The sequence below is a fragment of the Alternaria ventricosa genome (assembly GCF_023758065.1).
Source record: "Alternaria ventricosa strain BMP 2768 chromosome Unknown scaffold_9, whole genome shotgun sequence".
Taxonomy (NCBI): Eukaryota; Fungi; Ascomycota; class Dothideomycetes; order Pleosporales; family Pleosporaceae; genus Alternaria; species Alternaria ventricosa.
Window position 1 is genome coordinate 74,735 of NW_026055689.1, and position 13,411 is coordinate 88,145.

The 13,411-nt window shown below is 51.9% G+C and overlaps 4 protein-coding genes across 4 annotated transcripts; 2 read left to right on the forward strand and 2 right to left on the reverse strand.

Moving 5' to 3' along the window:
- Positions 1 to 2,287: 2,287 nt before the first annotated feature.
- Positions 2,288 to 2,704, forward strand: J4E93_005701 (uncharacterized protein; the record flags this gene model as incomplete). Its single annotated transcript, XM_049343621.1, has 2 exons — positions 2,288 to 2,414; positions 2,478 to 2,704. The coding sequence occupies 2 exons, from the start codon at positions 2,288 to 2,290 to the stop codon at positions 2,702 to 2,704; spliced, it is 354 nt and encodes a 117-aa protein (XP_049198854.1).
- An 800-nt stretch (positions 2,705 to 3,504) lies between these two features.
- Positions 3,505 to 3,885, reverse strand: J4E93_005702 (uncharacterized protein; the record flags this gene model as incomplete). The annotated part of the gene is made up of 2 exons (XM_049343622.1): positions 3,505 to 3,743; positions 3,795 to 3,885. The coding sequence occupies 2 exons, from the start codon at positions 3,883 to 3,885 to the stop codon at positions 3,505 to 3,507; spliced, it is 330 nt and encodes a 109-aa protein (XP_049198855.1).
- Positions 3,886 to 5,197: 1,312 nt separating this feature from the next.
- Positions 5,198 to 8,288, reverse strand: J4E93_005703 (uncharacterized protein; the record flags this gene model as incomplete). The annotated part of the gene is made up of 2 exons (XM_049343623.1): positions 5,198 to 8,003; positions 8,053 to 8,288. The coding sequence occupies 2 exons, from the start codon at positions 8,286 to 8,288 to the stop codon at positions 5,198 to 5,200; spliced, it is 3,042 nt and encodes a 1,013-aa protein (XP_049198856.1).
- Positions 8,289 to 9,963: 1,675 nt separating this feature from the next.
- Positions 9,964 to 11,145, forward strand: J4E93_005704 (uncharacterized protein; the record flags this gene model as incomplete). The annotated part of the gene is made up of 1 exon (XM_049343624.1): positions 9,964 to 11,145. One exon carries the CDS (start codon positions 9,964 to 9,966, stop codon positions 11,143 to 11,145), a length of 1,182 nt encoding a protein of 393 aa, XP_049198857.1.
- Positions 11,146 to 13,411: the final 2,266 nt, after the last annotated feature.

Here is a 13,411-nt window from a genome sequence, read left to right on the forward strand (position 1 = left end):
GGTGGAGTGGAAGGGCGCAGGTAAATCTGACGAGTTCGCGCTCCGAAATGTCGCAACCAATGACTATCTGGGGGCTCCCAAGGGCGTCAGTGGTACATATTGCACCACAAACGCAAAGCAGTTCTGGCGAGCTGAGCCTGGTCATTCGCCTGGATCTTTCTGGTAGGTTTTGACGTCGAACGATTTGCGTGCGCTTGCTTACAGTAAGTAGGTTAAAGAGTCTCGAGTTCGACGATGCATGCCTGTGCAACTCAGGCGCCAAGACCACCGCTAATAGCATCGTCTACATGTGGAAGAAAGATGTATGATGACATTCACGCCTACCGTTAATGATTAAGCGCTGACCGAATTATAGGAGGGTTGGGTCCAGTCTATGCTCTGGTATCTCAGGGATGTCAACGAGAAAAGCCCTTTTGGTCATTTTGGTCAGAAATAAGCCCGTTGTGGCTGATGGGACAGCTTAGACTAGGTTTCTGGCGCCGTATCTTGTGTTGAGGTGAATAACGGAGGAAATTGAATATACAGCTTGTCGGCATATATATTGCATCGCGGATTCACCGATATACAATTACAATCTCAATTAGTGCTATAAGGAGTAGCTACGCTAAGATTGACATGAGAAGGGGATATGATTTCAAAAGTTCACGAAATACCTAGGAAAGAGACTTTGAACACAGCACTATGTTAATACTTCTTTCCGAATGTCTAAGAAAAGCCCTTTAAGATTATTAATACAAATTTCTAATACAAAGACACTACTAAATAATATCTATTAGACTCTAAGGATTGCAATCTCTCTTATTTAATTAGAAGTACCTTTACGTATATAGTAGTTATATAATTTAGAAATTACTAGTAGCTTATCTTACTCTATATTATTATAGTACTATAAATAGAATAGAAGAGAACTAGAATATTATATTGTATACTATAGTAAGTTAATAGTTAAGGAATATATAATGTAACCGCATAATATCCATTACAAAGCTAAGAAGATCTACTGCTATTACCATTTCTAATCTCGCACATTACAATGTTCGCACTCTCCTAACCCTGCATTACCCATAAAGCTGCTCTAACTAACTCAATAGATACCATCTAACAAGAACCACCAGCAGAATGAAATGCCGTGTTTTGTTTGCCCGATACAGCTGTTATTATGACATTAGTCTTGTCTAAAAACTAATTAGCCATACTAAACTTACATCGCGGCTTCCATGTCTCCAGCTCGTCGTCGAGGAGCTGGCACTGCTTGACGTTGGTGTTTGCTTGCATGGCCTACTTGCTCGATCCACGAGGGTTTGCAGGCATCGGATACGGGTAAGGAGCGAAGGGAAGCTGGCCGGAACCCGCAGTATCAGTGGCGCCAGATGTAGAGGTGCTACTGGAAGTGGTAGATGCAGTGCTTGTAGTCGCGGTGCCAGATCCGGTATTGCTACCAGTGCCAGAGGTATTGCCAGTATTTCCAGACCCCGTGTTTGAGGGCATGATCGAGTGGATGGTCTGATGTTGGTTTGGTTATGCTGGATTAAAGAAGGTGCAGATTTGAAGGTGAAGTTTTATATTTGATGGGAACTGGTGGACAACTGGGAAGACAACAATGGATACAATGGCATTATCGTCGACTACTGCAGCTTTTTATACAGGCGATGAGTCTTCTCCATCGGGTGACACTGTATAAAGGTGACCGGTGCATAGTCGTACAGAACTCGTGCTTCTTCGTCACTGCGACGGCCTGAGAACTGGAGTTCACCGATCATCTCTGGCACGTGTGGTATTACATAGAGAGCAGAGTTCGTTGATGACAGACTCATTGTTGTTTCAAGAGGCTAAAATATGACGAAATCAGACTATGAGGGTCACAAAGTTACACGAAGATTTTGAAAGAACGTTCATCTCGTGGAAGTGATGGAACAAAACGAAAAGTGGGGAATAGACGACGTGAGCATGTAGAGATAAAAACAGTGCCGTCTCGCTAAAATCTAGAGATCCTTTTGATGCTGTCCAGCGGCGTTAGTGCACGGGCTGTCTTTCCAACAGACCGTGCATCCTTCGTCACTAAGTTGACTCCGATGTGACTTACGTTCACTAGTCACATTCGCGTTACTTCGGCAACGACTCATCGCGAGATTTATGACTGTACCTTGACTCACTTCCTACATTAAAACAACAATGGCTCTACATATTGCTACTTCAACCCGATACCCTTTCTACTGCAGAGCAATAACGCAGGAACTGGCACGCCGTGTCCATCGAGCTTCAAGGCCTCAGTCATCCGTCACACGCAATGTCCGCTTCAATCAAAGAATCCAATAGCACGAAGGTCACAACATGGATGTATAAAAACTTCGACGGCCTCGGTAGTAACATGTATGCCGAAGAGCTCGATGAAGACATCATAGAAAAATTACAAGGTATTTTTTCCAAGGACAAGTCGCATCCTTTCCATTGCCAATCTTTAACATGAACCTGTGCAGGCTATGTCCAAACCATCACTCTCCAGATTCCGGGTTCCAAAGGCGTTGAAGTTGAGGTCAGAAGGGAGCAAACAAGAGTAGGACGGAGAGAGGAAACCTGGTCCGTCACGGCTATGCTTCACGATCCAGAGGACAAGATCTCTGGCTCCGGCATGTGGTACCTCAGGTCGGCCTTGGACGAACTGGAGCCAAAGCTGAAGAAGGAAAAGGACAATAGAAAACGATAAAGGGAAGTAGTCAATTGATCGGCGGTTGTGTCAGATCTAGAAGGCATCAGATCATGTTGTGTTCTCAGCGGAATGATATCCATCGTCAAGGGTAGCTAATTGTAATGATCGAGGGCTGAAACTCCTTCGGCAAATTCGTAGTTATCTATCTGTCGCAGAACGCACCTCCGCAGTGCTCGTAAGAGCATTGCACATAATTATACTAGCTTATATTAAGACAAGCTTCTCAGGAACTTTTTACTTAAGAGAGCTTTCCGAGTAAGCTTACAACGCAATAATTCATCTCCGATTCATTCCTATGCTCCTAGACGCGACACTATCAAATTCTATAACCTTCAGAGTCATTGCGCCAGCCAGATACAGGACACTAATCCCATCCCAAGTCAATTGGAACATGTCAGTGTATGCATCAAAGTTGTCGCCGAAAGCGCGAGGAAATCGGAAAGAAGGGCAATCAAAGGCCTCTTCGTGATCTCCAACTCAAAGAGGAGGTCGAATCTGTCAAGAAATCGAGAATTTCTTTTACAGACACTGTGAGTAAAATGCACCACGAATTGAATGATCGGATGCCCGAAGGACACCGGAAAGGAGTTATGAGGCCAGCTCTTTATTAAGATATTATGAGACTACATGTAGTCGAAATGAGTGTGTTGTGACCTTAAGAAATAAGTCCAAGACAGTCTCTGATCCAAATCCACCAACCGCCCATTAACCACCATTACAACATCCCTAACACAACACCCCTAATATAAAAGCCCTGACATATCATTCCTTATCGAAAGACTTAATTCTCGTAATCATTAAGACCCACCCGCCCTTTCCTTCCTCAAAACATCATCGTCCAATCTCTCCTTGAGATCGTCCAAAGCCTTTGCAATATAATTCAACTGATTGCCTTGCTTCTCGGTACCATTTGGCAGCGTAAGGGTGACAACATGGCGAACAACGTCTACATCGTTGTCCTTATCGTTGATGCTGTTCAGCACGAAGTTCACGCCCGCGTTGAGAGTATAGTTCGGATCGAGCTTTTTCGCCAGGTCTACATCACAGTTAGACTAGCACTTTTCGTAATGTTTGTATAATAGCTTACCTTCGATATTTGCAATGGTGATTCTTTGGCTAGGGGTAAGCGAACGGCCGTTGAGGCTGCCCAGGGAGTGTTGTCGTTGAGAAACAGACATGCTGGTCACTAACGATTCGCCGGCGTTTAAAGGGACTTCTGGGTGAAGATAAGGCGGTGAAGATTGAGGTGTGTTAAATGTGTTCAGTCTGTTAAATGAGGCAGTGAGTATCGTTGTGTTCTACTACTTACCTACGAGAAATCGCCAGATTTATACTATTGATGACTCCCATTAGAGAGACCCGAACGTTGATACAAGTCATATCTGAATGCCTCCTCTGGGTGTCCTTGCACGGAAATGACTGTAATCATGCTACGTAGGGTGTCGAGATGTAGGTGTCTGGGGCCATCATGTCCACAAAGCGGGAGGGGCAGAGAAGATCGGTAGCAGCTGAGACATGTATGATAGCGCAAGCGCCCAGATTCCAGTCAACGAAAGAGGGGAAGAGGCCCATATAAGAGGAGTCTCCAATAGTGCAGGTCACTGTCCGTGTCCATAGAGATATAGTCTGGCTGAGCGTCTCTATCGTGACTCTGCGACGCAGGGCAGACTACGGTCTATATAACCGTGTGGAACGGTGACAAATACTGGCTGTAACACCATGTTAGAAGATGATATCACCATATGGCTACGACCAAGGCAGCAAAGGGCTCCAGCGTAAGTAAAGTGTACGGCACGGCACGGCAGACAAAGACTCGAGGACGCGCACATACATGTTGGCAACCTCTACAGCGTAATCGACTCTTGGCTATGACGGAGACAAAGAAACAGACTGGTAGTGTGATCATTTGGCGACAGAGAACTCAAGAGAGACGGGATTGTCTTGTTGAATATGCTAATGTAAAGACGATGAACACGGTAGATAATCGTAATGCATTGTGTCGTCTGAACACCTTGTGGTCACTGCATGCAACTGTATATATGTTGTTTCACTGAGCGCCAGTCATTAGTACCGAAGTCATAGAAGTCGTTGCGTTCGACAAGAGAGATCGGATGAATTAGACATATTCAGATATTGGTATCTATCTTCGCGCTCAATATCAAGCAGCCAGCAGAACACTACAAAAAGTGCAAAAGAGGACGCACGAAGGCGCAAGAAAAAACCACAATCTACGCAAGCCGAATGCTATGCACGATATCCCATAACATCGAGTCAAGTCAAGAAGAGAGAAGAGAGAAGAAGAGAGAAAAAGTACTCCGACATGCCAGGCTCCAGCGTCCAGACATCGAGCTGAGAAGTGTGTGGGAAAGAGAAAGAAGAGAAACGAAAAACTTCTGCTTCCTCCACAACTGGGAAAAAACATTATCGTACAAACGCCATCAAGAAGCGTGAAGAAGGGTATGGTGTGTATAGCGTTTCCATGTTGTGCCATTAGTATCCGTACTGTCGTCTAGCTGTGGCGGCTCGTGGGCGGCGTCCACCAGAACCAGGGCCGATGTCGATGCTCTGCAGCTCCAAGCTGAGTGCCATGTCCTCGTTCTGTGTGCCATAGCCGCCGCCATTCATATCCATGGGTACCTTGGCGGGAATAGGCGGTGCCGCGACACTATGCCTCTGGGTACCACGTCGGTCGTAGCTGGGGCTGCTGCCGTAGCTGTTGGGGTTGTCGCGTTCGCGGAGGACCTGTCGGTCTGGGAGTTGATACTGCGGTGGTGTGTCGTAGGCGGAGACGGGGCGTTGGTCGCGCCTCGTGGGCCTGCTGCGTGCTGTTGGATTGGGAGGTGCGTTGTGCTGGCTCTGGCTCGCGAGGACCAGCGCACCTGCGTTCACAGGCTGGTTGTAGTCGTTATTGAAGTCGTGTCTCGTGGTAACCAGCGCGTTGCTGTTGTCAAAGTTCATGCTGGCTGCATGGCGAATGCGCTCTCTATCGGCACGCTCTCGTTGGTATCGTTCCTCGCGTTGCATCGCGGCTTCGAGATCTCTGCTGCCGTTGAGCTGGGCTCTTGTGCGAGGAGCCTTCTCCTTGACTGTGCCCTTCGGTACTGGCTCAGGCGCCCAGTTGTCGACAGGTAGATGGTCGGACGCATCGACGACCCTGCCACTGAATGTGACAATTTGTCCTTTGTCATTGTACTCCATGCGGCTACCTGGTCGCTCGAGCTCGTCGTCCGAAGGTATGGGAGACTTCGATATTCTAGGGTTGTAGACATCGAAACTGTCGGGGTTGAAGGCTACTCCAGAAAGTCGTCGCTCACCCATATCCTCTCTGGAAGGCGGTGGGCGAGGCGAGACTGATTTACGCGTCGGCATACTTCTCGCAGGCAACCTAGACGAGCGATCGGTAGCCGGGTTAGGAGAATGTCGTTCCATCTCAGGGTTGGGAGAGTAGCGATCCATGATCGGGTTGGGCGAGTAGCGGTCCATTGCTGGGTTGGGAGAGTAGCGTGAGCTCACGTTAGGGCTCGTAGCACGCGGCTTGATGATCGGGCCGGCATCGTAAACTGGAGGAGACATCTGTCGAGGCTGCTCAGGCGGGTCATGGGGATAATAGTCGTTCGTTTGGTACGCGGAATGATGAACCAGTTCCTGCGACTGAACGGGGTCTTCGTACTGAGTGATGGCCCGATACTCTGCAGGCTCAGAGTAGTGGCGCAGTCTCGGTGGGGTCTCATACGATGGGGGCGCTTCGTAAGGTGGCGCTTCAATCTCCTGTCTTTGTGGGTTGAGTCCAGCGATGAGTGCACTCGGTAACGCGGGTGCTTCCTGGCGTAGGGTTTCCTGTCGCAGCGGGGATGGCACCATGTTGTCGCGGGAAACTGGACGACTTGATGGCTGCGCTGGCATACGAGGATGAGTGTAGCGTCGCTCTGCAGGTTGTCGAGGCGCGTAGTTGTCAGGTTCGTATTGCTGGGGCGGCATATCATAGCTGAACTGACGGGGCTCCTCACGCGATCTCGCCGAGAAGCTCAGGGGCGCGGGGGCTTCTTCGCGGTAGCGCTCACGATCGGGGCTCTCTTGGTTGGGGTGAGGTAGCGTGCTGGCATTACGCTTGTGCATTGGCGGCGGTGGTGGCATGTCGTCCTCGTCCTCAACCATGGGCTGCATGGCGCTGCGTCTCCGATGAGTAGGGCTCTCGTCTTGTAGGGGTGGAGCCTCGATAAATCGTTGGCCGTAATATTGGTCGAGTGGAGGGGCCTGCTCGCGGCTACGACTGCTTCGCAAGGGTGCAACTTGATAAGTCGGATCCTGGTACTGGTCTTGCGCGTATGGCTGGGCTGGCTGCGGGGCCGACTCAATTCGTTGAGGCTCAGACTGCTGATGCTGCAGTAGCTGTTGCTGCAGATACTCAATCTGCTTCTGCTGCTCCTGCAGTTTTTGCGATTGCGCCGGAGACTCATACGCGTGCTGCGTTGGCACAATTGGTGCCGAGTGAGAATGTACTGGCTCGGGGTGCTGCAGTGCCTGGCTCCTAGGAGATCGACCGTCTTCCTGCGACATCCTTCTCTGGTCTGAGTGCCGAACATGTTGTGGCAGAGGATCGATCGGCTTCACCTCGTATGGCTTGGGCGCGGCGTAGGACATGTCGAAGCTCTCTTCCCTTGGTAGGGGCATCCTCTGGGCTGATGAGCGCGGGTTCGGGGGTGTGCTGTAGGACGTCTGCGGTACAGGGCGCTGGGGAGTGTTCTGGCTCGATGATGATGCGGGGTTCAAGGGGGACCCATCTGGTATAGGCCTGCGGGAGGGTGTGTCGGGCTGGCTGCGCTGCGTTGGTGACGGCTCGGTTGCTGTTCTTTGGTGTCGCGGGGAGCCCAGTTCTCGCGGGCCAGCCCTAACGCCCCGCAGTCCTCGGTGCTCTGGTGTGTGTACTGGTGATGGCGTTGTGCCTGTGGGGTCGCTGGGCAGCGGGCGCCGCTTGACGGGTGCCATCTCTCGCGCTCCACCCACAGCAGCCTGTCCTTCGGGCTTGGTCGACTCCCTCCTCTTCTGCAGAACCGGCTTCTCGCTCTTCTCGCGGGTGTCGTAGTAGGTGATCTCCATGCGGATCTCGCCAGCATACTTGCCCTTGCAATTGAGGCCCAGCCATTCGTCGCTCTGGCCTCCACCAGGGGTGATGACGGAGTTGAGGTTCGCAAAGGCCTCGCCAATCAGCTCCGTCTTCTTGTCGTCATTGAAGACGGAGACCTTGAGGCGGTTGTAGTCGGGCGAGTCGTGGACGGTGAAGCGCAATTCCTGGTCCCTGCATATGTCAGTTGTGGGTGTTCGAAACTCGTCGAAGTCATACATACCATCGCGGTGTCTGGCCGCCGCGCTTGTCGGTCTTTGTCTTTTTTGCTTCCTTGCCTAACCGGGCAGCGCAGTACGGGTCCTGCTTGCCCATAGTCCTCTTGTTAGGCAGGTTGCGGGCGCGGTCCATGATGACAACCAGGGTGCCTATCACCGGCCCGTCGACCGTCATGTCGGAAAAGATGCCCGCAGCGTGAGCGCCGCCGAAGCTGGGGACGTTCATGGCCTTGGTCGCCATGCTGAGGGAGTCGCCCGGGTGCGGGACTCGCTGAGGGCAAGCGCGTCGGGCGAGAGTCGGTGGTGGTGGGTGGCCGCGAGTGCAGCGTCGATGGCGGAGATAAGGCGCATTCGCTGCAATTGCAGGACAGAGTGGGTGGAGTCACAGCGAAAGAATGAGAGAAGCCAAAACAAAAGAGCGACGGTGCAGAAAGAGAGGTTTGGCGTGCTAGCCGGCGTGTTTGGGTGGGTCGGGTTCGCGGGTGTTGTTCTATTCCTATGTTACGCATCCTCATGTGGCTGGTTCCAGCCTCTCTGCGCCCCGCAAGCACCAATCACATGCCCTGAGCCACCATGTGGACCTACCACGCCTTTCCCCGGTCAGATCATTAAGGCTGAGAGGGTCGTCCCTTGCAGACGCGAAGTCTCAAGTTTCTTGTCTAGCTCCATCCTGCTGCGAACGCCTGTCGCGCTATTGTTTGCACTCCTTTGGGCCTATGTCATATCCTGTGGCTGGGTCGCCGAGCGCGCTCTCCGCCTCACTCACCACGACGCGTCTCGGCTGTGACGGACCCTCCTGCATACAGACACGCGTAGGACGCATCTGTGATGCGTATACCCCCGTATTGCAGCCATTCTATTGCATTTCGTCCGGTTGTTATCAACCTACCCTGCGTCGGCTTGTCGCGATCCGACCTGTCAGACTGATGCCCTCCACGCTCAACCATGCATCTCCAGAAAATGCACGTCTGCTGATATGTCGCTCATCTCTGGGCCTGGTTGTTCCATGCGCTGCCATTGTGCTACGCGCAGTCTATGCTTCCATTCGATACTTCTGCGCTGAGTTTGGCGGATGTTCCTATGGAGACGAGGGTAAGCTGGGATACCGTTGATCACCCCCGGGCCGGCGCCAATCGCGAGATCACCCCATTGCGATCCCACAGACCCAACGCACGTCTGCGAAAGATGGCTGGTATCGCCGAATCCAATTGACGCCCAATGCCAGCACCCCGATTCGTCCGGTCTCAGGAAACATGCGGCAGTTGTCACCGTTGTGGAGATTACGCGTGGGATGATATACATAGAGCTTGGTTGTAACAGATCCTTCGCGCAAGAGTTGACATGCGGAAGGCATCTAAGCTCGGTAAAGCTTATCTAGAGATTCCCGAGGCTGGATCTATCAGGTTGTTGAGATCATGACATGTGAGCCGAGTGCGGACCTGTTGAGTTGTCGCAAAATCCAGCTTTCAAATGATGTACCCTGCAATGCAATTCGTGTAGCCAGTAAACTGATGAATGCCCAATGAGTCTTGTAAGAGACATATCTGTGGTAGTCTGGCTTCGGGATGCACTCTAGAGTGGATGTTGAGAGAATAGTGTTGGGTTCGGAGGCTGCAAAGGATGCTTCTAATTTCTGGGCGGCGCGATATACCGCCCGTCAGACAAGAATGGGGGCTTGCTACGATGAAGGAGTCTACTGCGATGGGATGGGTGAAATTATAGACACGTGACGTGCCTGCCAAACGCGCAGCCTGCTGACCACGCGCCCCCGCGTTTTCGCGACTGCATCGCGCTTGCGATGGCCTCGACCTCGCCAGTCTCGCCACCATGTCCATGCCTCCACCCACAACGGATACCGCCGAACACCATCTACCCGCCATATCGAACACACCGCACGCGCCGATGTTGCTCATACGATGCCGACCCATACGCCCTCCCCGCACCGCTTCCTAGCGCCAAATCCGCCGTCCACGCAGAAGACCAAGAAACCACAATCTGGCCTGCGCAATGCCCTCGCTATACAGACGCCGGCCTCTGCGAAGACCGCACACCCGAAGCCTGAATTGCAGTTCAAGAAATTGACTCCTGCAAAGCGCTTTGTCTTTGCGCCGCCTCGACAGACGCAAGAAGTCACCAAGGAGAGGCGCGATGAGCCGCAAGAAGATGCATTCGCACACTCAACGCCCCTGCCAAAACTGCGGAGGAAGTTCGAAAGAGTGGAAAGCATAGAAGAACCGTCTCAATCGAGCCAGTCAGAACCGCAAGATGATCTGCACGGCGAAGATGTCATGCAGTCCATCGAAGGCGGGGACACACAGCTCGGCCACTGGCAAGGGCAGGGAGGTGATCAAGAAGATGAGATGCTCTTCGAGTCGGTCCAAACGAACAAACGTCGCCGCATGTCCCCTGCTAGCTCTCCATCGCTCCAACTACCACCTGAACCCTCCACACCAGCCCCCGTATCCAATGCGACTACGCACCGCTTCAAAGTCCCGCCGCCACGAACGCCTGCGCCCTTCCCTAGTATCGCAGCGGTGACTTCCACACCTGCGAGTGCACCGCAACGTCCCCATTTCATACTCCCCGCGCTTCCCACCTCCCCACCGAAGCCTTCTCGACCGCTGCCTGAGATATTCTCTCCTTCACGAAAGACCGGCAAACACATACCTAACGGTCTTGCTTCGACTGTCACGACATGGATGATCGAGACGGCAAATACAGGTTTCGCGGCACAAGATAGGAGTGGTGCAGCCACGGGTCGTGACAGGGAAGACGGCGTGAAGCTGCGGATACGCGTCTCGAGTCTGTCGAGAGGCGGGGGTCGAAGCCGTAGCGCAGAAGAAGTAGAGTGCTATGCTGGGGGTGTAGTCTTTGCTCGCGGCGACACTGATGCAGGTAGGTATAATGCTTCAAGAACAGAGAGTGTTGATAGGGAACATGCAGCGAAGAGGGTCTTGCTAGCCGGCCAAGGTGGTGCTAGAGGCTTGGGAGGTGTCCTCGTCAAGACTGGTAGTACAATAGGCATCCGGGCACCTATGTGGGACGTTGACGTTGGCGAGGAGAGATGGACTGTTGCTGTGGACTGGGTGCTACTGTGAACTCAGGATGACACGTTTTTTCACGATTATATGACTGATGCACGATACCCACTTTTACGGAGACATGGCGGATTGCAGATCGATATTCAAGGAATCTACATTGTTTACATGAGCAGCAACGTCGGAATCTTCTATATGTGTTTCTCAAAGCACCCTTCAGTGAAAGTTCTAACATGTTCAGAGACATGGGTATAGTTTGCTCGCTGCCACCAAATGGTTGCCTTGAGCCCACGTTGTGCTTGGTCACACATCGTGTGAGAACCATGGTTTGCCAACCAACTTCAACGACTCACAACACTTGGAAAGCCATTTCTTTTACAGAATAGAAAATTTCAGTCATGGTAGTCCTCTTCACTTTCTCTTGGATATCCAGTCTCTCTATTCATATTTCACTCGCCTGCAATCAACATAATCCGTCAGTCCTCCTTTCAAAAATCCCCCTTTCGAAAGACACCGCATCAAACCCAAAGCCATGTCTACCAACAGTGACCAATGTTGGGCCTGCGCCTATGCCGACCAAGCCGACTGTGTGGTCTGCTGCCCATCGCCTTCACTACCGCCGGCTACAACTCACTTGCGCACCCCGATCACGGCAAGAAAACAATGGTCGATGCCCACCATCAGCGCCTCAACACTGAAAAAGACATGGAAGAGCTGCGGCTCCGAAACCACACAAGAATGGCGCGAAACACTCGACTGGATGAATGTGCTCAATCCAAAGAGACTCTATACATCAGTAGAGGAAGCAAAGCCGTTTTCTGAATGGCAAAGCGCTCCAACGATAGTGCTGAGTAACTGCGACTACTTTGAAAGCACGCCTACTATTACGCTTACATCCGCATCACCCACTTCGCCGCCTACAATGAATCTTACTACTTGGCACACGCTTGAGCAGCGTGTTTGGCCGAAGACGGATGTGCATGTTACGACGATATCGCAGAAACATAATAAGAAGCACAAGGGGAAGAGGCGTGAGTGCGAAAAATGCAAGAGGGATCAAGAGGTTAATCGGAAATGGATGGCGGCTATGGGGGTAGATGATGAGGGAGTACGTGGACGTGGTGGGTGGATGGGGATTGGGAAGATGATAAGCAATTTTTTGGTCGCTAGAGGAGATGGGGGTGTTGCGGTAGCTGCGCTCAACCTTTGAATTGGGATGGACACATGGTGACCTCGGGAGGATAGTAAAACAGGTACTCAGAAACCGGTAGCCAGACTCAATCCACTTCGGATTCGACATGATACTCGCCCACAGCAGTTCGATTCTCAACATGACGCTTCAAACATCCGTCCAATGATGAATTGCCCGCCAAGTGACTCCCTAAGAGCTCTCCAAAATTGCTGGCTGGGAGAAGATGCCGCACACGTGACCTGGATCTACCTCTTCGAGCTAGATGGCTCTGGACCTGCTTACATGAGCGCATCTGACGACATGCTCGCTTGCAGCGCGGTAATCAACTCATCTACGTTGATTGGGGCATGGAGCACTGAGCTGCGAACACGTACTGACAATAGATTCGCCCGCCATTCTGGGTAATCTTCCTTACCCTTCCACTGCCTCTCGCCTTTTCAGAAAGCCTCGATAACCGCTGCATAATCAATTCCACCTATCGTCGACTGGATGCACGTCACCAATGGCCTCTGTCGTAGATTGGACAGCGAGGAAGGTTAGTCGCAGCATCGCGATCTGGAGCTGCGACTAAAGTCGATGACACCGGAGGCCCCTCCATACCGCTATGCTATGCGACGGCTTCGTTGTACCAAGAGCTTTGGTGGTGGGGTCAGCAGGATGCTTCTTTGTGAATGTCCCACGTCGCCGCAGGTAGTGGCAGGTACGACCAAACCCGGGTCGGCCCTCATGAATCAGTCGCTTAGTGGCTGCTTTCCGGACCCGCGGTGCCACGCCACGTCACTCAACCCATCAACACCTCACTTTTTCCTCTTAGCCATGACGCTCCTATGCGTGCCCCTGCATCGCGGCCCTCTTTGGGTATCGAGAAGGTTGCGAGAAGGGCCCTCCTTGCTAATTGACGCTTTGCCGCACTATACGCTCTCAAGCCTTCCGGTGCCGCAAAATTTCGCCGTTGACCAACGCTGCACCACGATCCGCGCTGGCGACACAACTGCAAGCTAAGTCATCATCGGACCAATAATCGAAAAGCCCTCGCAGTGGAAAACCCCACCTTCTGGGCTCCCAACTCTATCAATCTGAGCGAGCTGGGTTTCCCTACGTGGACCAATGATGCTTACAGCCGAGAATCGTCTT